Genomic DNA, 26382 nt, shown 5'->3' on the forward strand with positions numbered 1-26382 from the left:
TTCCATGAACCTCATCAGTACAGATTTATTTTATGAACATTAAACAGCAATAATATTTTAACTTTTTATTAGAGCCATAGAACTTTCCTGTTCCTGAACATGTTGTCATTAGATAAGTTATTTATAGGACTTTATAGGTTATTTATACTAATGCTGCTTGTTTTTTTAGTTATTGAGGTTTGGATTAAACCTGTTTAATTCTAGTGACCAGTCAAATAGGCTAATAAGTATAAGAACTCAACAATAAATCAAATTTTTATCATGGTGGATTGTGATTTGTGTTGTTTCATGGACCCATAGGAGTCTCCAGACCCCTCAGAACCACAGGATTAGAATATAATTCTATAATGAGTATTAATGCCTGTGGTAGGGTGTTCTTTCTAACACCTACTGCTGTACCTTCTTTTTAATGGAAGTGGTTTTGTTTCCCTGGGATCATAAAATATATCATGAAAAACCATTCTCACTTAAATAATGTGAACCTATTTACACTCTGTATGCAGAAATGCAAAGGTAGATCCATCTGCCTTTCTGTTGTGTTTGACCATAAATGATTAAGTTCTCAATCAGTAAGCCATTTTCAAATGTTGGAAATGAGCAGCATCAGAGGCTGCAGTTCAGGGAGAACTTCAAGAAAAGACAGGGAGGGAGGAAATCAGAAGCCTAACATGACAATGGCTATAGGGTTTGCACTGTGACTGGCCATTTCAGGTCATTTAATGCTATTGGCTCATGTTGACTCAAACACATTGTAATCCCATCTGATATGTGTATGTGAGTCCTCTGGGCAGCTGACTACTAGTGCTGTACAACATTAAATGAATCACTCCTTGTCATGTTTTGCCTGACAAATAAACCTTAAGCAGTGGGATTCTTTCCAGCGAGGATCTTGGCCCTTGATGCCAGCTTAAGCAAGGACACTGATGTCCTGATATGGCCACTCTAAGCCTGGCATCTGGAGAGCAGATTAGGAGAGCAGAGCTCTTTCATATGGGCAGCTGTGCAAGGCCAGATACTGGAGTGGGCTTTATCACCTCCGTTTTCATGAACCATATGTCAGGGCACTTTGAAATCTCCCAGTTGAAATCTTTTATCAGAAGGTGATGGAATACCCATTTATGGCCATGATTCATTTCTTGGGTTAATTTATATGCACAGCACAATTACAGTGATCCATTAAAATCTCACCTGACATACAGTCTTGCTGCCTCACTCAAATATTTCATCATCCACACAATATTATCTTTACTGGAAATGATGAGAGCTCGAACACTATTATGTACATATTCATTACTATGGATAAAAATAGCAGAGTGAACGTTTGCTCTTTATGAGCCAGAAAACTGTGAAAAGGTCTGGTTTAGCATGTACAGCTTTGATCACAATTCTCCAGTGGATTGAGTAGCAGGGGCATCTAGGTAATATGATATTAGTACGTACTCTGGACTCTCCATAGTGTGGAGTGTGGCATCCCCTCTATGTCTGCCGCATGAACGGATTTAGAAAGCACATTGGCCTCCTTCCACATATCGACGCAAACGTATGGAGTTACAAAGCAGCTTTCTAATCTTAGCAACTGTGCCTGTTCTCAGTGATGAAACTAAGTCGGACATTTCCCCACCCTCCGTTCTTCACATTATCTCTATTTCGCGCACATCAGAGTCAGCCTATCCACTCCATCATGCCCTAAATGACAGATGTGCGCAGCTTGATGTGTTCTTTTCATCAGAGCGGCATTGTTCTAAGCGACTGAAAAAGACACAAAGTGCTTGATGGCAATCAGTCTTTGGTTGGACTGGGAAGAGGGGAATATATTTTCAAAGGAGTAAAGTATAGCAGTGGCCTGAGCTGTGCTTTCTTGCAAGAAGGGGAGCACTTCTATAGTCAGACTGTAGGAGCTAATCACTTTACATGAAGAGCTCATCATGGAAGGCTTTTTGGTAAAATTTGTCTTCATGGCTGTTTTGGAGTGAGAGCGCTCTGTTCAAGATTAGAGAAGCACTGCGGCCCTGATTGCACAAAGGCTTTAAGAGACTCTGGTAATCTTGTCATCGGTGATCATTCCCAAAACAAAGCGACCAGTTCACATAGAAAATTTAAATGTACTCTGAACTACTCTGAACTACTGATTGAACATAAATCTTAATTCTGAAGCTGTATGAATAAGTATCATTATTTTCGCTTTCACATCTTTTCTTGTACACAATTGACATGAAATTTGAATAAAGAATAGTTGATTGCTGAAATATGGTCATTTGGCTTGGGGTGAGGAAGTGTCATGTCCAAATACAGTACACTTGAATCTTTTCAAGGAAGGGAGGAATTAAAGAGAAAGCATGACTTTGCATAGCATGTAATGCATAAAGCAGCTGCTGTTTCAGGGAGTTACAGGAATAAATGGAATCATGATATCATGTTATTATACACTTTATTAGGAACTCCTGTACACCTGCACATTCATGCAGTTATCTACTCAACCAATCATGTGGCACCATTCTGTGTAAACTCTGGAGACTGTTGTGTGTGAAACTCCCAGGAGATCAGCAGTTTCTGAAATACTCAAACCAGCCCATCGGGTGCCAACAAACATGCCATACTCAAAGTATCAGAGATCACACTTTTTTCCCCATTCTGATGTTTGATGTGAACAAACATCTGAACTGAAGCTCCTCACCTGTATCTACATGATTTTTTTGCATTGCACTGCTGCCACATCTAATTTTGTTGATTAGATAACTGCATAAATGAGCAGGTGTACAGGTGTTCCTAATAAAGTGGACAGTGAGTGTATATGGTTGAAAGAATGGAGTTTTTCCTTTTTACATTATTTCATAAGCACTTTAAAAATGAACAGTGCCTAAACATTGCAAAACGAAGTAAAAAGCACAATATTGTGGAGGAAGAACAGAACCTCTCATTGAATTGATGAAGGCAATAAACTTTATCGTTTCAGCTTTATTGGAAAAAATCTGCAGCATGGTGAACCGCCTGGTCTTTTTAATTAAAGGAAATATGACATGGTCATCTGAAAAAAAATAATTGGTTAGGAAGATCAATGGCGATGGGACTACAGGGATTTTGGAGGGAATAAATAAATGATACAGTGGGATACTGTTGTTTTTCTCTGAATGCTGCCAACAGCAGGAGTCCTTGACAGGGCCACATTCATGACTGACCTTTTCCCATCAGCTCCTCTAGCTACAAAACAAGACAACGGTGCCTGTGGGTAGGATGTAATTGACGTGCTAGGCTCCTGAGGAGTTGTCGGGGGGCTAGCATGAATTCACAAGACAAAATAATTACAACAAAAAATCGTAATGGATCTCTTTTTTGTACATTAAACATAATGTCTTGCATATTAAGGTATACTGCACTGCTGGTTTTGTCATTAATTCTGTCTTACACTGACATTGCAATTTTGTCATTAATTTAGAAATGTCATTGTAAATTCATTAACTACAACTACAGCTCATGTGTCAGCATTAATGGCATTTCCTGTAAATGGTAACATTCAGTTCCTTTCATTTAGCAGCAAACTACATTTCTCCTGACCTTTTCTCTCAGCTCCTTTTCACACAATTTCTTCCACTCGAGAAATAATAATGTGCATTTTTGCCTGCGAGCGCCCACTTTTCTGCTACGCTGCCTCTACATGCCAGCAAATAGAGCCCGGCCTTCAAAGGTATTATTTCCTGTTGATGACTGTTCTTTATGTGGGGAGCTTCTGCATTCTTTCTACAGTCACACACGTTTCATTCAGGTTACATAGTCTTTGGAATGTGTATCGAGAACAGAACTTTGTGTTTCTCTTAAATTTTCTTTGGAAACTTAGAAAAGTTTGTCACACTAGGCGTAATTCAATTATTATAGCAACTATACAAGCCTGTGATTGGCGGCACCATGGTATATCAGGTAGTGTTGGTGTCTCACAACTTCAGGGTCTGGCATTCAGTCCTGAGCTTGTGTTATTGCCTGTGTTTTATATATTCTCCCCATGCTCATGAGGGTTTCTTCTGTTTTCCTATGACCTCCCCAAACATGCCGGTAGGTGAACCGGCTACTCAAAATAGCCTCTATGGGTGAATGACTGTGTGTGATACCGTGAGACAAACTGGCATCCTCTTCAGTGTATTTGTGTCCCTGACCAAAAAGGAAGTCCCTGAATATTAAATGAAATAATGAAGTCTGTGAAATCATTTTCTAGTTAGAATTTCTAACAAAGGCAGCTTAATAAGAAACATTTTTCCAGAAGGGAATTGGGTTAAAAATGTGAGAGTGATTCAGTGCAAAGAATATCCAGTCTCTATATATAACCTCTCTCAGATTGTTAAAAAAAATAGGTGTGCTATGAGTCTCAGGTAGAGATTTATAGAGGTGTCTGGGTTAATCTGCTGAGAGCGCATGTTTGCAGAATAAGTGGGTCTGGCCAGACAAACAGGCTGCTTCAGCAGGTGGAATTCCACAGGGACGGCTGCATTTTAGAGCATCACAAACTACAAGCTGACACACCCAGACTGTGAGGTTAGAGAAGCACATTATATCTTGCACAGATATTATGTATATCATCTTGTGGAATATTCATGTGCATCTTTCAACAATACCCATCACCTTCTTTCTCTAGCTCTGTTGCTCTCTCACAAACACATACACACACCATAAACACATGCACTCGCAGGTATTCAGGCTTTGGTTTGTTGGTAATTTGAATGATTCCCCATGACTGATGACAGTGCAGCTGACTGAGTGCTTCAGCACTCTCTACGCTTTCAGAGTGGATGTGTGCGATTCAGGAAGTACCATGCATTAGAGGCCAGTAAGACATGGCTCACTTTGTCAGACCAAAAATAGATGTGCTCACTGTCGTCTACCATGCTTGAAAACAGAGCATCTTCCATGGCCTCAATAGCACCTCCATTTGTTTTCTGTGTGCCTTCATGGTGAACGTTCAGGATGGTTAGTGCTGTGTTGGTGGAACTGCTGCTGGCTGTGAGTCACTGTGTTTCCGTCATTGCCTCTGTGAAGGGAGGTCAGATAAGATGAATGGGAAGCCTCACTGAAACAGCCCAGAGGAGTTACTGTTTTTTTTTTTTTTTTTTTTTGCCATGCATCTAACTGAATATACTGTTCACAGAAAATATAATACACACTTCAAGTCCTGGTGCATTTCTGGAACCTACTGTATATTACCCTCACAACTCATCCCAAAACTGTTCCATTATTACAGACTCTTCCTTCTGTATCCATTTATTCCTTTGTTTATTCTTCTGTAATAGCTATCATATCTTTATCTTTAATACTGCAGGAACTGGGAACGGGGTGGGAGTGGTTAATGCCATTTGACTGATGCTATTTGACTCTAAATAGTACGTGCAGAAGTGCCTCCTGGGAAAAGAACTGATCACATCTGCAGAAGCTGATCATATGGGATGGTCCAGGAAGTGATTAAGATGCATCCCTCAATTGAGAACACTGCCCATGCACTTCACTCTGAGACCCTTCATTAAGATAACGTATATTAGCGTTGTGGTTGCTTACTGTATTTTAATATTTGTAATGCCAGTGAGAAGAAGCAGAAGTGCATATTTATGGACACACAATTCCCCATTCCCCAATCTACTTAACACAGATAGAAGGTCAGCTGGCACTGTACCTCCTCAGAGAGGCTGCAAAAGGCAGCAGGTGATCAGCAATTCACACTTCTGAAAGTAGAAGCCAAAAAAGTACATTTAGCCCTTCAGTATAAAAAAGCATGCCTGTCTGAAAAAGACAAGTATAAACACAAGTGAATTTAACACTGTCATCCGTCTCAAAGAAGCAGATGCAATCCCAATAGTAAAGTAAAGACAAACTGTCAGGAGAAATGCAAGAGTGTTTGAAATATCTTAAAAAGCACTGACTGCATTGATGACACCCTGCTGATGCTCAATGACAGCGATCTCATTTCATGCAATTACACTCATCATCTTTTAGCAATTATCTGGTTCACTTATATCAAGATTCTCAGGCTGCTCATCATCATCTCTTTTTTCCCTCCAAACATTACATAATAAAGCTTTGAGACCAATTATTTGTTTGTGTCGCAAATAAGACCTTAAAATTAATTTGCAAAATCAGAACAGCCTTTGTTTGTGTTTTCACTCTGATCTCTGTGGAGCAGTTTTAAAAATGGAGAGGAGAGAGAGAGAGAGAGAGAGAGAGAGAGAGAAGGGGGGGGGGGGGAGACAGAGATGAATATGAGGAAATGAAATAATTACATAATACATCTGTATTGCCTTCGTCTTTGTTGTCCCAGTGGAGTTGTGAACCACTGGAGCACATTCCTTTTGTATGCATGTTTGTCGGCTTTGTGTGGTCTCATTCCTCCTCTCCACTCCTTCTTCACGTAGCTAATGAGCTTCAATCATGAAAAGCTAAACATGTGTTAAATATAATTAAACACAAGCTGAAAGACTATTTATCAGAATCAGTAAAGCTAAATTAAAATGTTTGAAATCCAAAATCTAAAACTTTCAGCCAGTCTACACATAGCTAACCCCTAATGCCAATAGATGGCTCTATAACAAATCCATGCCAAATGTACTAGTAGGGGTCTATAAACCATGAGTTCAAAAATTCTTAATGGCTGCTGCTGTTTGAACTGATTCACACTTCAATCAAAATGCTTTATCCACAACACAAATGAATTCCGAGTTATCCGCCTCAGTGGAGGACGTGAAAAAACGTCCTCAATTAAGCGACTAAACTTTTTAAAAACTTTTCAGCAATATGTAAGGATCTGTAGCAGATGCTCTGTTGCAATCACATGCATTCATGTAAATGATTTAGCTGAAGGCAGTCATTGAAAAAAGAATGCGCTTGCACAGATCTTTATAGGTTTATTAATTTCATTTACCCTCTCTGGTCTGATTAGTGAAGTAACCATATGGCTTGTTCAAAATAAAAAGCTGATTATGAAAACAGAACATTTAAAGACAAATGGACAGAGAAGTGTACGCTTATTCTCCCCATATCACATTAAAAACTGATATGTCACTGGCATTAGTCAAAAGTGATAACGTGAAGCACCACTACAAAACAAAACATATTGATTGTCATATTTACTTCCATAAACTAATCATTAAGCGTTAAGCATTAAAGAAACTTGTTTTCATTCAGGTGTGTTAGCTGCTTATCCAGACGTTTGTAAGCAAGGAATTTTATGTAGCTGGACCTTTACGGATTTTAGTTGAACAGCCTTGCTCTAAACTTTTAATTAAAGTGTCTTTAAGGTTTAAATGGAAGAACTTTAGTACAGGAACATCCAGAAATGGTATCAAACTAAATTCTGCATGCTAAAAGTATTCAAGATGCCTGAACTGACCTCTGACCTAATATTCTGTGGTTGAATATAGAAGTGTCATCATGTAAACTGAGACATTTTACTTTGAATAAGAGAACACTGAGACCAATGCCTGTCTGTTCCTAAACATCCAAATGCCTTGACACAATCCAGATGAGTGTATAAGGCTCAATGAATTCCTGGGCTGTTACAGGGCATTACACTCTGATCTGGGAGAGTCCTTGGATAGAGATGTAGCACTTTATAGGGCATTCTTGAAGCTTAAAGGTGGGAATTAAAGCAAGACTCTGCAAGCCTATTTTAGCCCAATTATGAATGCAGCCTTGGGGGAACACTGTTCTGCTATTATAAACTCCTATTTATCCAACAAAACATAGGCCTACTGGCTATATGGCTGTCATTGGCCAAATAGAAAAAAAATACACAGCTATTGTTACCTTTGCCGATCAGCTAGCCTAGTGATATGTGCTTAAAAAGAAGGTATGTGGCTTGCATGTATGACATAATGCTTTTCATTAACATCATGCTAAAAGTTTACATATTTTAAAACTATAAATGATCATCAACATGCCACAACAGCATTAGCCAGCCAACTAGCCATAAATGTTTATATCTGACTGAGTAATTAGTCAGAAAACAGAGGTCCCTTTTTATGGCAATGTGCCACTAATTACAGCACAGTGAGCTCTTCACTGTTGTAAATCTTGCTAGTGTTTCTGAGCATTGCAAGGTTAATTTCAAATATATTATTTCGAGCACGTAAGTACAAATATTTCACGACAGTGACAAGAGCCTTAAGCATTGACTCACTCATTTCACACCAGTAACCAAGAGTAATTTGCTTAAAGGTTTCTCTTTGATATTTCAGGAGAGTTAGTTGTGATTCACTTGTGTTTCTTTTAGGAATCAACTTTGCCACATATTTATCCTAAAATACAACGAGCTCAAAAAGAGGCATGGCATTTTTATGGTATTAAAGGAGTCAAAACAGAGGGAAAGGCCATTATATGGCATGGGCAGGATTCAAACATTCAGTATTCTGATTACAAAGCAAACACTTTACCACTGCATCATCTGGAACCTTGTTAATTGGTATTAAAACATTTTTTTCTGTTAGACTGATTAGGTTTACTGGTTAGTTTAGCAAGTCAGGGGTTGGCTAAAGCACTGAACAATATTTGAGTAAAAGGGGACTGAAATCTCTTCTCTGAATACACTTTTAAATGCTTGATTAAAAAAAAAATTCATCTCACTTTTTTCTAGGAGACGCTATATAGCTAATAAGACGACCCCTTTTTAGATTTTGTTCCTAATACACTTGCAGATGTTTATTCATTCATTTATTTTTCTTCAGTTATCAAGGTCAGGATGGCGGCGGATCCAAAGTCTATCCTGGGAATCCCTTGCAGACAGGAACATGAGAACATGTGAAAATCTACACAGACAGTAACCAGAGCTCAGGATCGAACTGGGGGCCCTGGTGCTGTGAGGCAGCAACACTACTCAATAATCCTATCTGTGTGAAGTGTGTACTGTGATGAAAGGTATTGAACATCTTTTGTATAAAGCACTCATATCTTATTCAGGGCTTTATGAAGAAATTGAATAAGATTGAGATTCCATGGCACAAACTTGTTTCTTTCTCCAGAGGCTTTGAGAGCACTGCCTTCTTTCCCCCTGCTTCTTAGTTTTCTCCCGCACAATATCACCCGTGCTAGCTTTACAATTCATCTTCATAGGTAAGTGGCCACAAGAGAAGTGACATACTTGACCTAATCAGTTTTTACAGAATATTAAAAAGTAAATGGTTCCCTCACAGAAGAGCAGTTTTCATAATGGTGAGTCAGCATTTCAAAAGCTTCCAGTGAGTGGGAAAGCACTGAGATGAGTGCACTAATGGTCTCCTTGAGTCAGCGCTGTAATTATACTTGCTAGCAGACAGCACACCTTGAGTGAGACAGATGGTCTGCTGATTTTAGTCTTTGAAAAGCTGTCATCAATCTCTCTTTATTGTAGAATTCTCCGCAGGCTCAGTAGTTTAAACTTCAGAAAGTAAGGCAGCATTTTACTACGTGTCAGCAGTGTTATCTAAACACACGAGAAATGCACGTCTAGCTCGGAGGCTAATGCCACTAACAAGCAAAGGAAGCTTTTAAAGGAAAGGACACAATCAGCATCATACTGACGGTGTGTACCCTTGCTGAAAATTGTGGAAAGTTGTTAAATAACTTCAGACAGACTTGTCTATGTGGCTTATGGTGCTATATGACATACACTTTGTCAGGAAAATGATCATTACATAGCTAATAACTGCAGTGTTAGCCATTTTAAACCTGGAATCACTTGATTTGAATACAAAACACAGACTAAATAAAATATTAAAATCTACAGAATATATAAACGCACTGTTAAACAAATCTTGCTCTGTGATAGCTGAGAAGATCAGTTGTGTCTATTCAGAAATTAGCCAATTTGTTCAGGTTGATTTATTAGAAGCAATATCAGCATTCATATGCAGAAGAAAAAATATTATTAAGCCTCTTTCTCTCTAGAGAGAACTCAGAAAGGTCACGAGGCCCATCTTTCATAAATCAATAGCCCTCATAATTGTGGGATCCCCTCTACCTGGTTGTAGCACATCAAAACACTGCAAAATACAGCAACACCATTCACAAACACAAGTCATATACACTCACAAACCTAAACACCTTGATATTTCTCAAGTGTGTTACAAGGTGTCTCTAGAGGTTTCATTGTGTGAGAGCTCCAGATGGGCTGCTACGCTTCTCCCCAACATGTGCCACACGCTCCATCACTTTCATAGGCAGTGCCGTTAAAGGCAAGAAGAAAGAGCCCCTGCTGGGCTATCAGAGAGAAAGTGCACTGTAGCACCAAAACACTGTCTCTTCAAGGCACAAAAGACTAAACAGGCTTAAGAGGACTGCATCCTGAGCACTTTAGGTTTCAAGAAATTTAGAGAGACAAATGCAATGCAGAAACACACAAAAAGTTTGTCTGAGTCTTGATTGCAGTTTCAGTATTTCTGTGAATGCAGCTTGATCTTCTTGCACACCAGGGGATGATGTTTAGATATTCCAAATTCTCCACACAATTTCTTTAAACTCACAATGACTCACTGTTCATTTATATGAGAAGTGTATGGGCAAGGAAATGCATCATGCTTTTATAGAAACTAACACTGAACAGGAATACTGGCAAAAAATCCACACCATATTAGAAACATAACAGAAATAATACTAGAGGTTTCACGGTTCAAGCTCAGCAATGAATGATTAGTTCTGTTGTTTTCTGTATGAAAACTGTTAAAGAGAAATACTAATTACAGATTGACAGAAAAAATGTCTGCTAGTCTGAGAAACTCCATGCTGTTGTGGCTGAGGGCTGGTAAGAAAAAATTAGAATAGTGTTTTTCTGTCTATAGCCATAAATATATAACACCAAAACAATGTGGAAAGGTTTTTACTTTTGGTTAAGCTTGCCTAGGCTATCTTCCTGCAAAGACCATGTCAGGTAAAGAGACAGTTTAAAAATTCTGTGGTAAAAACAGTTGCTAGCTTAGTGTAATTTCCTCAAACAGCGATTGTCAGGAAAGTTGATCAAGTTGATGGATAGTTTGATCAAACTGTTGGATTGTTATGTGCCATAGAATAATGGTCATACTTCTTATCAGTTCAGTTTGTGATCAGATAACAGCTCTCAAAACATCTGTTATGATCCTGCGCCAGACTCATAATTACTTCTGGTTGAGATACATGCAAAAGAGAAACCTATTTCAGTTAAGGAAAAGCCTGTAGATTTCAGAACTATGTTAAAAAGTGTCAAACTATCACCATGTATAGGGATTTCCCAGGCTGCCCCACACATACAATGCATATAAAAAGTCTACACACGCCTGTTAAAACAGCATGATTTGTGATGAAAAAAATAGACAAAGATAAATCATATCAGTACATATCCACCTTTAATGAAAAAATTGCAACCTATACAATGCCACTGAAAACCAAAGTAACACATTTCAGAGAAAAAAGATAAAAATAAAAAACTTAGAATAATCTAACTGCATAAGTGTGAACACCCTTTTAGAATTCCATATGTGGCTGTGCTCAGAATCAACCAATCATCAAGCTCATGTGAAATATTAGTACACGCCTACTCTCACATCTTCTTGGTTGTATCCTACTGAGCACACAAAGCATCAACGGGATCTCATTGTGCAAAGGTATCACTCAGGTGAGGGCTACAAAAGAATTTCCAAGACATTAGATATACCATGGAACACAGAGAAGACAGGCATCAACAAGTGGAGAAAATATGGCACAACAGTGATATTACCAAGAACACGACGTTCCTCCAAAATTGATGAGAAGACAAAGAGAAAACTGGCCAGGAAGGCTGTCAAGAGGCCTACAACAATAGGAGCTGCAGCTCTTTCTTGCAAGTACTGGGTGCTCCCTACATGTGACAACTGTCTCCTGTTTTCTTGATCTGTCTGGGCTATGTGAAAGGGTGGCAAGACACGAGCCTTTTCTGACGAAAAAAAAAAAAAAAACATCCAAGACTGGCTAAACTTTGCAAAAACATATATCCAAAACCATGTGGAAAAATGTTCTATGGTCTGATGAGACCAAGACTGAACCTTTTGGCCATAAATGTAAAAGGTATGTTTGGTGCAAAAACAACATGGCACATCAGCGAAAGAACGCCATAACTACGGTGAAGCATGGTGGTGGCAGCATCATGCTTTGGGGCTGCTTTTCCTCAGCTGGAACTAGGGCTTTAGTATAGGTGGAGGAAATCATGAGTAGCTCCAAGTACCAGTGAATTTTGGCACAGAACCTTCTGCCAACTGCTAGAAAGCTGAAGGTGAAGAGGAGTTTCATCTTTCAGCATGACAATGATCCAAAGCACACATCCAAATCAACAAAAGAATGGCCTCAGTAAAAAAAGATTAATGGTTCGGAATGGCCCGACCAGAGCCCAGACCTGAATCCTATCGAAAATCTGTGGGGTGACCTGAAGCGGTCTGTGCACAGGAGATGCCCTCGCAATTTGGCAGATCTGGAACCTTTTTGCAAAGAAGAGTGGGAAAATATTCCCAAGTCATGATGTGCCAAGCTGATAGACTCTTTTCCCAACAGACTGAGTGCTGTAATAAAATCAAAGGGTGCTTCAACTAAGTATTAGTTCAAGGGTGTGCACACTTATGCAATTAGGTTATTCTAAGTTTTTTTAATTTATCTTTTTTCTCTGAAGTGTGTCAGTTTGGTTTTCAATGGCATTGTACAGGTTGTAATTTTTACATTAAAAGTCGAAATGTTCTGATATGATTTATCTTTGTTTGATTTTTTACATCACAAAAACCTGCTGTTTTAACAGGGCTGTGTAGACCTTTTATATCCATTGTATCAGCTTGCCACTCAATGAAGCTGGCTTGAGAGAACTGAACCATGTAAATGGTAGGCATTTCAAACACATGAACTGATATCAGGATTATAAAGATCATATGCATTCATGAATGCAGTAGAAAATACTGAGTTACACTAGGTGTTTTATCTGTTCCAGACAGCACTGAGCATAGCAGCCATGCCAAGAGTGAGATGGACAGATCACTGCTGCAGATAACTGCTTTCAGAGCACTCATAATAACCGCACTGAATTGTTTTAGCCAACTCAAAGCACCAAAAATTAATCACCGAAACCCAGACCACTGTATCACTACTACAAGATATGATCATCTAAGTAATTGCCATTGCTTCTGAAATTATTGGTTTTATGCCTCTTTCATTAGACATCTGGTATGCTTGCTTGTTCACCACAAAAAAAAAAAAAACATAGAGACCAGATTAAATTTCTAGTGATGTGATGGATCTTGTTCCAGTAAAAAATTAGAATTGACAGGGCTGTTGTGTTGTATTGTGTTTTATTAGTCATAAGCAGATACATGTCTGGTAAGTGTCACTGAACTTTCATTAATTAATCTCATTATGTTGTAGTTAAAAAGAGAACTTCTGACATGACAAGAGAAAGTCAGTGGGGAGGGAGCCAGTGGGAAATATTGATTTCCGATGCCTACTAGTGTGTTGGGTGAGTTGGATGTTTATTACAGCTTTGTCACTGTGAACTGTGTATCCATCACAGCAATTGTAATAAGTGGAGATCAGTTTCCAGCGACACGAGTTTGTATTGTTACCCAGCAGAGAACTCTGTGACTAATAGAAGAGGGGGTATTACTGAGTTTTTCCATTTTTTTGTGGTTGTAAACTCTGTTATGTCCAGCGAGAGTGAGTAATTTGAGGCCTCTGCTCTCCTAACCTGTCTAATCTGTGGAACACTCTCTGGTTTGTGTCAAATTTTTTTGAAAGGCAGGAGAACAAAAAGCACATATTAGATACCAAAATCTACAGAGAACACAGACCGGGTTAAAAAAAAAAAAAAGATACACTGGAAACAACCTGACATTATAATTTTGTTCTCTACACTCTAGTTCATCTAACTAGCTAGAGTTAACAGGCTAGCTGTGTCTTACGGCCCTGGAGATGTGCCTCAGTGAAAGCCCCTACATTCAGCCTGTGGTCTGGTACACACAGTGTGATGTGAGTTTACAGAGGAGCAATCCTTTTCCCTTCAACTAGAACTTATATTTTAGCTAGCTAATGCTAGATCACTACTTCATTCTGTAGGATATATGCTGTTTATGATTCCGCAGAATGAGAAGAGTTACATAATGGGAGGTTGGCACTGCATGGGCACTACAGTGCTAACAGGCTGATGGTAGCTAAGAGATAAGTTGAGTTTGAGAGGTTTTGTCCTTATCTGGAATTCAGTTACTGTGACAGGTACACTGATGTGCACAATAGAGCTTTTTTTAATCCTCATAACAGAAAAGTGATACTGTTACTGATACTAATTGCGAGTCGTGAATACTTACTATTTTTACTATTTATGCATACTATTTATTGTGCATTGTGTGGTTTGGGACACACTCACAGTCTTGAGATTAAACTGCGCATGTGATAGCACTTTTCTACCAGAGAAATTCCATGCTTTAGATTTAAGGCAAGTTTGTATAAATTTGTCTTTTTTACCCTCTAATTCACTACTGCAAAATATATAAATGCACTGTTAAACAAATCCATGCATCATACCTGTTCTTACTATGTGATACCTGATAATATCATGTCTCTTTAGAGATTAACTGATTTGTTTTGGCTGATTTAATAGGAGCTTTAACACCATTCATATCCAGAATTTAAAAAAAATATAAGCCTCCTGCTCTCTAGAGGGAACAACAAACACTGCGTCTCCAGTCGGACACAAATAAACACTGTGAAGGTAATTGAACACTGTAGGTGTTCATTCAACACTGTGGGTGTTAATTCAGCACTGGGGATTCTGCCGGGCACAGTCATTACAACATTTTCCATAACACACACTTGCTTAACACAAAAATGCAACAAAAATAGACAATCCTTAGTATTATAAGCCCACACGCTAAGCAGTCTGGAAACCCTCTAAAACTGCATTTAAATATTCATAGCAGGCAATTATGATTGGAGAAGTGAAAAAAATTAGGTGTCAAGATCAGGCATCTTCACAACATAACTAAAAAAATATTCAGCTATATGTTGTTTAAGAAATGGCCTTTAAACAAATTTTCTTGACCTTACGTTGCCGACAGCCCAAATGCTGAAATAACACAGTATACATTGTTAAAATAACACAGTATTAATTTGTGCCCAGTCAGACTTACACAAAATATAGGTGTTCATTCATCACTCTAAGAGTAAATCCAACACCACACGTTATGTAATTGTGGCATTTTTGTTGTGCAAGTGTAAGCAAGAGTTGCTGACCATGCCATTTCTGTCAATATGTCTGAGTCTGTATGAACAATAGTGTTTATCCTGCTTTTGCTGCCCAGCTGGTAAAATAAAAAGGTTGTAAGTCAATTACATAGATTGCACTTAATAATGTGTCTAATCACTGATTAGCTTGTGGGAGGTGGGACAGACAGAATTGTGTTCAGGGACCCTCACAAGCCGAGCTCAATCGTGCTGGAGCAGGACAGAAACGGCTAGACAGAGCCGAAGTCCAGCACACTTTGGTGACTACCCTGCTCGAACACACCTACTACACCTGGTCATTACTAAACCTGATGATTAGCATCACATGGTTAGAGCTGGAAAATTACCAAATGATGCTCCACATTCAACTCATGTGACTTTCAGTGTCCATTTGTGTCCAGATGGACACAGATATAAATTAAAGTTTTAAACTGAACAATATTCAACAATGAGTTTGTAGTGCAACCTATTGCATGACTATACATAAATGCAGAAAGGACATTGTTCATATCACACTCTCCACTGTCACCCAAATGAGGATGGGTTCCCTTTTGAGTCTGGTTCCTCTCAAGGTTTCTTCCTCATATCATCTAAGGGAGTTTTTCCTTGCCTCAGTCGCCTCAGTCGCCTCAGGCTTGCTCACTAGGGGTAATTTTGTCTAACATCTAGGACTGTTTGCATGTTTTTTGTTTCTTATGTTCTGTAAAGCTGCTTTGAGACAATGTTCACTGTTAAAAGCACTATACAAATAAAACTGAATTGAAATTAGATATGAACTGTAGGGTTTTTTTCTTGTTTGGTCCAAATCTGGTCAAGTTTGGTGTTTTTCCACCACGAACACCACTGATTCAAGTTATTATATCACTGGGTCAGTTTCCCACTCTCAGAATTAAGGTAAAAAACTACTTTTTCTTGTCATTGGGGTTGTACCATGAAGGGTATCTAAGGGTATAAGGGTATAGTATAGTATACTTTTTAAAATTACATAACTGGACAATTAGGACCACTGATGTAACTTTCTAAAATGTAGTTCAAATGTACACCACATGCACCTTCCCAGGTAAAAGAGGTACACATGATGTATCCTTCATGCTCCTGTTCCACCCCAGCCACAAGGAGAAGTACAGCTTGGTACTGTAGGTTTATTTCTCAGATACAGGCTGATGCTGATGCTGATGTTTTAACCTATAAGCGTGTGCAGACTCACTGGAGCAACTTTTCACTCAGTAGTTCACGCTGTGCAAGAGGAAAAAACGCTGATCATGCATACTCATAATCAAACCGCTCAGCAGATTGGAAGTGTTGGATTTTGGTAAGTGCTGAAGATCAGGCGCTTACCTGCAGGTGCCCCTGGTACATATTGAGCTGAGAGTGATCAGTTCGAGGATCTCCCGACTATCAGTGCAAGTCAGATAAACGCCAAAGACAGCATGAGTCGCCTGGGGAAAAGCCAAGTGTTCCCCAACTAATGGAACATAACACCTCTAAAGAAGTGCTAATACACAGTGCAGGACGTCAGTGTGAGATGTTCAGATGTTTCTTGTAGGCAGCACTTCGCAGGAAAGGGTGAAGAAGAGCTTCAGTCCGGCTCTTTAGTCTCTTATCCAACTCGAGCTCAGCTGTCCCGATGCGTGCGTGTTTGCGGCAGAAACATTGCCTCTCTTTCCCCTCCCGCTGCTCTCCTCTAGTAGCTGCTATTAACGCTTGCGAGCTTTATTCAATCTCCTGGCTCATCCTCCTTTCCCACACTTGCCCTACCCATCCGGGTCTAGGCGGAGCTCGTGCACTCCTGTACACAATCTTCATGCAGCGCTCACTACGGGCTGGACGCCTGTCAGGTTGCCAGATAAAAGCGACCTGTATTATCACTTAGGTTTGAATGGATGGTTTCTCTCTAACCCGGAACACATTCATTCATTCATTCATTCATCTTCTGTAAGGGTTTGTCCTGGTTGCAGTGGATCTGGATCCTATCCCGAGAACAATGAGCATGATGTGGGAATACACCCTGGATCAGATGGCACACACACACTCACACACACACACACAAACAATCATTCATACCTAGGGGAAATCCATCCATCTCCATCCATACATCTACTTCAAACACCCAACCACCATCTACATCTACACACATAAAGTTACTAATTTATTTTAGTATTGCAATTTAGTATTTAGTATTGCATTTATTGCACATTGCATATTATTGCACATTACATCACTCATATGTGCATATCTGCACTTTATATCTGTACTGTCAGACTGCTGCTGCCACCATCCATATTATCCATATATATATTCTTATACACTTTTTTAATCCCTTCATATATATTTTTATGTATATATTTTTCTTATATTTAATATTTTTTCTTTATATTTTTCTTTATATATTTTTATGTATATATTTTTCTTTATATTTAATATTTTTCTATGTTTTCTTTTCTATGTTGGGACAGTTGTATAAAGCCTTTCACTGCAAGTGGTGTATTGTGTATTGTTATGCATGTGACAAATAAAATTTGAATTTGAATTTGAATTTGAATTTGAAATGAAGTCACCTGTCCACCTATTGGCATGTTTTTGGGAGACAGGAGAAAACTTCAGAACCCAGAGGAAACCCAAGTGAGCATGCGCAGTACTCCACACAGACACTAACCTGAGCTCGTGATCAAACCAAGTGATCAAGCCTATTATCATTATCGTTATTATTATTATTATTATTATTGTTGTTGTTGTTGTTGTTTTGGTCTTGTAGTTGTAAAATGCTATTAATTAATTAATAATATTAGTTATTAATGAATAATAATGTAATATATAAATTGTATAGCGATTATATATATATATATATATATATATATATATATATATATATATATATATATATATATATATATATATATATATATATATATATATAAGGGGGATTTCTTTCAATCTGGCAATATTCTAGCGACGGGCATTGCGACTCACCTTACTGATTCGATTCTTTCAGCCTACCACTCGTTCAAATGAATGTGAGAGCTGCTTGTTTGACTCACCAAGCAATGATAATTACCATTTCGACATGTACACTAATCCACATTACACTAACCGCGATTTCATAATGTTACTTTACATCTACAGAACATCCCATCTTAGAGGCTAAAATATATTTTATGATGTATGCTATATAATAATATATAACAGCCTTTTCGTATTTATACTTCATAATCCAGATTAATAAACAAGTAATACAAACAGCAACTTTTCTAAGATTAAGTGTTTTAGAAAAGCCAGGACTAAAATTGAAAGGAGGAGAGACTTTTGTACTTGTAAATTGATTCTTCAGATCAACTCACTTGAAAGAGTCACAAATAGGCTATTGTTGGTACATTTTGGTCATAGAAAACATCAAGAGTCAAGGAGTTTGGTACTGGATGGGGGGAGTGAGTCGGAGGTGGGGAAGAAGATCGTAGCTAAGATAATAGGTAGTAACTAAAATTTATTCCATGAACAACTCCTGAAGTGCTGGCGTGGATCATTTTTACTGCAAATCCAGAAAGTTCAACTGTGCAACTTTTCAGCTGTTCTTCTGCACTTCTGACCTAAAATAAAACACATACATCTGTTGTTCGTTCTAATTCTGTTCTCTGAAACACTTTTTGATGAACAGCAGAGGCACCCGCTTGCACTTGAGGTTTTATTACATAACAGATCTGTCAGTTTCCTCTAAGGCAGATGCTGTGGTAACAGTAAGTGTGTAAAGTTTATAATTTAAAACAACAAAAAATGACAAAAAAAAGTGTATGCTGGACAAAGTTACAAGCATATAAAACATAAGTATAAAGAAAAGAAAAACAAATGAACAAAAACACAAAACACTGATAAGAGGAGAAATATTCCTAACACAATCACACGGATCGGATTAAAATGCTAATCTGCCTGTTTAGTTAGCCTATTTAGTCTTGATTTAAAGACTTTGACAGAGAGAGCACATCTGATGTTCAATGGGAGGCTGTTCCACAACCAAGGCACAGTCAATGTAACAGCACAGTTATCTTAGGGGTAGGGTAGGGCTGTTACAGCCACAGGAGAGCTGCAATACAGCAGTGCAATATTGCTGATGTACAGTATTAAACAATAGTCTCAGCATTTGGATAATTGTTGTGGGAGTGCAAGAACATCTCACTCAATCCCTAGCTACATAGAGGCTCTGTGTTTTATTACATGCCATTTCAATTTCCTCTTGTGGAAATCCCCATTGTTACTGTAAGGGCCTTTTCATTACTTTACCAGATCAAGTCAACTTTGGTAGTTTACCACACAGATGACTGCGCAATCAACATAACCTAACTGTAGATTTCAGGAATAAAATTCATCTTAAACAGTAAAAAAAATACTGTTAGGCACATACAGTATAAGTGTAAGCAGAAACATTAAAGTACTTAATATTTCAAGAACATGTTTGATGGAGTCAGCTAGTTTGTCTATGCATGACAGCTGATGTAATTTCACTTTATTCTGCTAGCTAGAAAGCATATATACAGTAACTATACACACTTTGAAGAAAATTGGCAGTGCAACTAGTCAAGGAAATTACTTCTACTGAATACATGCTTGGTGCTAAGGGAAAGTGCTTTCCTGCTAAAAAATCTGCTCCTCTTCTAGCTGCAAGTGGGCCACTCATGTGACGTAGGTGATAGGCACTTCTGCGAGAGGAAGCTGATGAGGCATGTTGAAAGCAGTAATGAAACACAGCCTATAACTTAAACTGTAAAGGATGCATGCAAGACTAACTAAATCAATTCTTAATGATCCTCTGTATCAGAACTAGATGTCCACAGTAGTACTCTCTGTGTTTCATTACACTGTGGGAATTGTTAATTGGAATAAATTGGGTTATTCTGCATTATGCATTTGGCCTTCTGTAAAATGGAGCTCTGAAACTGTATTGCAAGACAACAAGTATTATAAGTATTATGTTCTGAGAGAAAAAGAAAACATAGCTAAACCACATGACACATGAAAGGCTGCGTAGAAGAAAAACAGAATCCATTAAAAAAAAGTGCAGGTTTGTGGTATCCCATGATACACTGCTTATTTTTAGCTTGAAATTTCAGGTCCAAATAAAATACATTTAATTCCTAGAATACTACAAATCATCTTTTATCTAAAGTAAAAATGGTCTTGACCTGCCTTTAGAAGTATTTCATTGTTTTAGTTAATAAAGAATAATATAGTAATTTGGAAGTCAGTCATTTAAGTTATTCATTGAAAATGAAGACTGTATCACAGCAATCAAGAGTAATTGGACTTCCTGTTGAAACAGGCAAGCTTTCATTAACAAAGTAACTTGCCTAATAATATTAGATTAGTCCTGTAATCCAACTGAAATATGCACCTTCATTACAGTAAAGAGTCCACTGATTAAGTGACTCAAATATTTATAAATGATCTTAAGAATAGAACATTTGGTTCATTACAAAGATCCATCATAAATGTATGAAGTCTCAAACTGCTTTGAGTGTGATTAATGCCCTCAATTAAAATTGTATAATGGCTATTTTGGGGGGCACATTATATGGTTTTACATCCTCATGAAAAAGAATGTACTGATGTACAATAATTACTGTATGCTGCTGTAGTGAAGCCCTTAGAGTCACATATAATATCATTCAGTTATTACTGCATATATCTGACACAGATATATTCAGACTAGGCTGCTTCCAGCCTTAAAAAGTGTGAGTCTAGGTCACATTGTGTCTCAGAGGTATTCTTGTGTTCTGTCAACACAATCCAATCATTATGTAGCATGTCCTAATGTAGAGCACACATCACAGCCAGTGAATGCTGCTTGTGTTTGTGTGTGCTGTTGTTTGGCTATTAGAGATGCAATTGGCGGTTCCCCAGTGTACGACAGCGAAACGTTCAGCTTGGAGTGGAGCGTTTCCAAGGCAGGATGGGAAAAGTGACACCACAGCATGATAAACAAATCATTTAGAGCCAGGATAGATGGGAAGTGTGCCTGTCATCACTTTTGACATCACAGCAAATTATGTTTGCACAGGCTAGATGTACAAAACAAAAGAGGGTCATGAACGTAATCCTAGCTCATATTGTGCTGTCACAAATTCACATTTTAGTTTATTAAGAGGAGTTTTATGTTTAGACAATGTAATTCACAGTGGTAATAATATGTGCTTGCTTAAACTGTAAAGGAAAAGTGATATGACCTAGTAACCAACAAAAGTCAAGAGTAAAACAAATAGGAAAAAGAACTAAAAAAAAAAAACCTACAACCCTCGTACTTGCATACGTATGCACTCAGTTTTATAATGGGGATTGTAGTATAGTGCGGTTTGTTCAAGGTTAACCAATCCCATTCTGAACGATATCTGTGAGTAGCATACAGCTGCCATAAAATGAAAGTGAGTTGAATTAACCCCAAATAAAAACAGCTGTTTGAATTGTCCACAAGGAGCTGACGAAACATCTATGTATCTTATTGTTGAAAGGCACCGATTAGGAGGGGAGTATAATAGAATATCAGAGGCATTGGATGTATCATGGGGAAGTATGAAGTCTATGTGGAGAATGTGGAGAGTGTGGAGAAAATGTGGCAGTAAAGTTGATGACAGGATATGGAGAAGGCTCATCAAGAACACTTCTATGGTGCCTACAGCAACAGTAAAGGAGCTGCAGGAATTTTCTATCAGGTACTGGTCAGTCCTTTCATATGACAATCTCCTGGAAGCCATTTCTCACAAAACAAAAGAAAATCCAAGCACCCACATATGTGCATTTTTCAAAACATACAATCAATCACCCAAAACTATGTGGAGAAAAATGTTTTATGGTCTGATGAGAACCAGGTTGAACATTTCTGACTTCATTTCAAAAGATATGTTTGTCGCAATGACAACACACCTGATCATCCAAAGAATGTCATACTTACTGTGACGCATGGTGGTGGTAGCATCATGCTTTGGGGCTGCTTCTCTTCAGATGGGACAGGGACTATAATTATGATAAAGACTAGCTGTAAATATCATGCAATATTTGCACAGAACCTGCCGGCCAGTGTCAGAAAGCAGAAGATGAAGAGCAACTTCGCCTTCTAACATGATAGCAAGCCAAAACACAGAGTCAACAAAGAAAGATCAAAGTTTTGGAATGGCCTTTTGGAATAGCACTCATCTATTGCTTGCATTTGAACCGTGGGTGATCATTTCTCAAGCATCAGTGTCTGTTTAGACAGTAGAGGAAATGTAAGCCTGATTACTGAGCCTGGTTTGGAATTTGAGATGGTATTGATTTCCCAAATAAGCATGGAAAGCATGGGGCCATTTATCCTTACTTAAAATTTATGTAGCACAATAAAAGCAGGATGAGACAAGTTTATAACTGAAATGAATGCTGTCTGACTCCGTGACCAAAGTTTATATTCACCAATGATGCTTTAAATTATTAAAGTCATTAAATTACTATGTGCATCTTTTCTCAGAAATATTAGCTAGTGCTATGGGTCCATTAAAGACTCTAAAACCTTATAATTACATTGTGGCACGTAAACAGCCATTTTCTTATGAATAATTTGTAAGCCCATGTAAACAAAAGCATTCCTCATATGTACTGCCTATCCTTCTCTGCTATAAGGCTAGCACTATGTCTGTGGAGAAATCCACACCAGTACACTGTGATCTCATGTTGTCAATGTCAAACAGTTCAGTTTACAGTTACCTAAAGCATTGAGACTGTGGAGGTGGTTATCAACACCATTGTTCAGTCTCAAAGGGCGAACGTCTGGTAGAAGATAAATGAGATAAGAATCTTACCCCTAATAGGATGAAAGGAAGGAGGCTAGATAATCACTGAAAAAGTAGAGAAAAGTGTCTTGGAAACAGAAAGAATCCATGCGTACTGCACATCTCTCCCATTAGGGCCAAGGCTACGTGATGAACCTCTTGTAGCTTGTCACCAGGGATCCAATCACAGGGGAGGTCTTCACTCAGAAACACTCACCTCCCTACCAGCACACTGACTCAGCTGTAATTAATTGTGCTTCCTTGCAGCATTATCTTGCACCTTAACATACATATACAAACACACCTGTGTAGAAATGCGACATGATGCATTTTGAATGTGCTGCAAAGTAAAATAAATGCGTACGGTACACTAAGAAAACAAATGCAATGAAAAAGCTCACAGTGTATAAGGTCATGAAACCAGTTTCAGAGTTCTATGATTTAATTTTAATGAGAATCAGTTTAATGTGATTTAAACTGATACCAATTATTTAATGTTTTATCAGTACCAGATGAGATGGCATCTGACAAAATGAGAGGCAGCTTTATAAGAGATTTACAGCAGGTGATATCATTTTCTTGCATAGTTTTATAATCCATTTTGACCATTAATCAAAAGAAAAAAAGAAGAAAAAAAAACATGGCCTCGTGCATGTCATGTCCACCATGGACAATTCCTCCCCAGACCACCAGAGGGCACTCTCACTTTTTTTATTTCTTCTTTTATTGTCTGCTCCATTTCCTTCCTTGATTGTGTTCAGCTGTTGTTTTCCGAGGACTTCGCTCCGCCTCCCTGCTCGGACAAGGACGCCGCTCCGCCTCCTTGCTTTGCCGTCATTGTGGCTCCCTCCTCTGGCCTCGCCGTGGTCTTCACTCCCCTCCCCGGCATTGCTGTGGTTGTCACTCCCCCATTCTGGCATCACCATGGTTGTTGTGGTCAAAAATGACCCTGCTCAAAAGTTTACATCCACTTGATTCTTAATACTGTGTTGTTACCTGAAACACAGCTGTGTTTTTTTGTTTACTGATAGTTGTTCAAGAGTCCCTTGTTTGTCCTGAACAGTTAAACTGCCTGCTGTTCTTCATAAAAATCCTTCAGGTCCCCTTTCCAACAATGACTGTATGATTTTGAGATCCATCTTTTCACACTGAGGACAACTGAGGGACTCATATGCAACTATTACAGAAGATTCAAACGCACACTGATGCTCCAGAAGGAAAAAACATGTATTAAGAGCCGGGGGGTGAAAACTTTTTGAATTTGAAGATCAGGGTAAATTTAACTTATTTGGTCTCCTGGGAAACATGTAACTATCTTCTGTAGCCTCTGAAGGGCAGTACTAAATGAAAAAATATGATATTTAGGCAAAATAAGAAAAATGTACACATCTCCATTCTATTCAAAAGTTTTCACCCCCCCCCCCAGCTCTTAATGCATGGTTTTTCCTTCTGGAGGATCAGTGTCTGTAATAGTTGCTAACAACTATTTTGCAGGACAAACACGGGACTCAGGAACAACTATCACTAAACAAAAAAACACAGCTGTGGATCATTCAAGTAACAACACAGTATTAAGAATCAAGTGGATGTAAACTTTTGAACGGGGTCATTTTTATAAATTCAACTATTATTTTCTCTTGTGGACTATATGTAAACATCTTTTTATGTGAAATATCTTATTCAGGTCAGCACTAAATAAACAATTTTGTATGATCCATCTTATTTTGGTAAAATAATGAACATTTTGCAGATTCTGAAAGGGGGATGTAAACCTTTGACCTCAACTGTACGTCCCTATTTAAATTCTGTCCCTGCTTGTCAATTCATCTACTTATACTATAAATAAGTATAAGTATAATATGAATATTGGCCAGAATAGAACACGGTCACTGTAAAAAATACTCCTTGTTGCATTTCAGCTTTTCTTCATTCATTATTCCTTATGTAATGTGAGTTATATATATATATATATATATATATATATATATATATATATATATATATATATTAATTTACCATTCCGCAAAGCAAACCATCATAAAACTCCTCCTTCCTCATGCAAGGAGTTGTGGGCAATAATAGATGAAAAAGTGTCCACAAATCCACACTTCAAAGATCTACCTGAAATAGTACACCATCTGGGTACCTTTGGGATACACATTCAACATACTACTATTTGAGACACACTAATTCTAATCTCAGTTAATATTTAGGATGGATAGTAGGTGAATTGAGACGCAGCATTTGTTTCCCCTCCTCAGTTTGCTCCTCACTGGAGCACTGTGTGTGTTTGTGGATAGTGGTATGGTTGCCGGTATGTTATGTTATATTTGCACTGTGAGTCGCTTTTTGTTTTCATGTTGAGTTTTTGTTTCTTTGCCTTGCCTTGTTTTGCCTTGCCTAGCCTCAGTCTAGTTCCTTGCTTTAGTTGTTCCAGTTTTTGGGTCCTTTTCCAGTCTTCGCTAGTTTTTAGTTGTTTTGCTATTAAAGAAATTCTGCAGTCGCATCCGACTCCCTGGATTCCATGACAGTGCAATGCTGCAAATGAGTCAACGTGAGAAAGCTAATGAACGTTGAAATGAAAGTGAGTGTCAAGGGCTATCAATCGTAATATCCTCACCCCACACATTCACCTCATTCCATGCCCTCATCAATTCTATTATTGTATTTCAACCATGGTTAGAGCTCATTAGGCAGCTCTCATCAATACATGCATGGGCCAAAGGCCTCATCACACCATGTTTTTATGCCATTTTTGGTTTTGCCTTTCTTGTATCCTTGAAAAAAAAAAAAATCAAATGACAGCTAAAATTGGCCACTTGAATCAGTGCTGTGATTCTTTTGTGATTAAATTTTTCATGAAAATGAAAAGTACTGCATGCTCTTGAGTGGTGAGTGCTATTTCTTATGTCCGTCCACAAACATTTTAAAAGTCAACTATCAAGTTGTTTCAAGTTAGGGCCCTTTTCCCACCATCTACATCTACAGAATTTGAAGTAAATCAGTTTGTAATATGAGTTGATTTTCTGCTTTCCAGCAGATACAAAAGCATGTACATGCTTAGGTGTTAAGGAACAAGATTAGTCTAGAACGCCAGCAGCAAAAATGAGGGCATTATGATCAGCATGCTAAAATCTTGTTAAACATCTGATGACCTGAACAGGTATTCTGAGGCGTGCTTGTGTAACTGCAAGGTCAAGTACTTGTAAATATATAAATATAAAATAAATAAAAATAACACTTAGGATGAAAGGCAACTGAGGGAGTTATCACCTATAACACCTATATCACCTATATAGTCTTATGAGGAGAGATATCTATAGTCTTATGGAGGGACATCTGTAGTCTTATGTTAAGAGACATCTATAGTCCTATGGGGACAGACATCTGTAGT

General features: G+C 38.2%; 1 protein-coding gene across 4 annotated transcripts in view; it reads right to left on the reverse strand.

Moving 5' to 3' along the window:
- pex5la (peroxisomal biogenesis factor 5-like a) overlaps positions 1-17072 on the reverse strand; it is a 70026-nt gene extending 52954 nt beyond the window's left edge. For 2 of the 4 annotated variants that reach the window (XM_026917418.3, XM_026917411.3), the window contains exon 1: positions 16543-17072. In XM_026917418.3, coding sequence (XP_026773219.1) covers positions 16543-16563 — 21 coding nt within the window. In that variant the 5' untranslated portion in view covers positions 16564-17072. The remainder of the gene's footprint in view (positions 1-16542) is intronic. The other 2 variants (XM_026917435.3, XM_026917428.3) reach the window with 1 other exon arrangement.
- Between the last annotated feature and the right edge of the window lie 9310 nt (positions 17073-26382).

The sequence above is a fragment of the Pangasianodon hypophthalmus genome, chromosome 2, assembly GCF_027358585.1.
Source record: "Pangasianodon hypophthalmus isolate fPanHyp1 chromosome 2, fPanHyp1.pri, whole genome shotgun sequence".
Lineage (NCBI taxonomy): Eukaryota > Metazoa > Chordata > Actinopteri > Siluriformes > Pangasiidae > Pangasianodon > Pangasianodon hypophthalmus.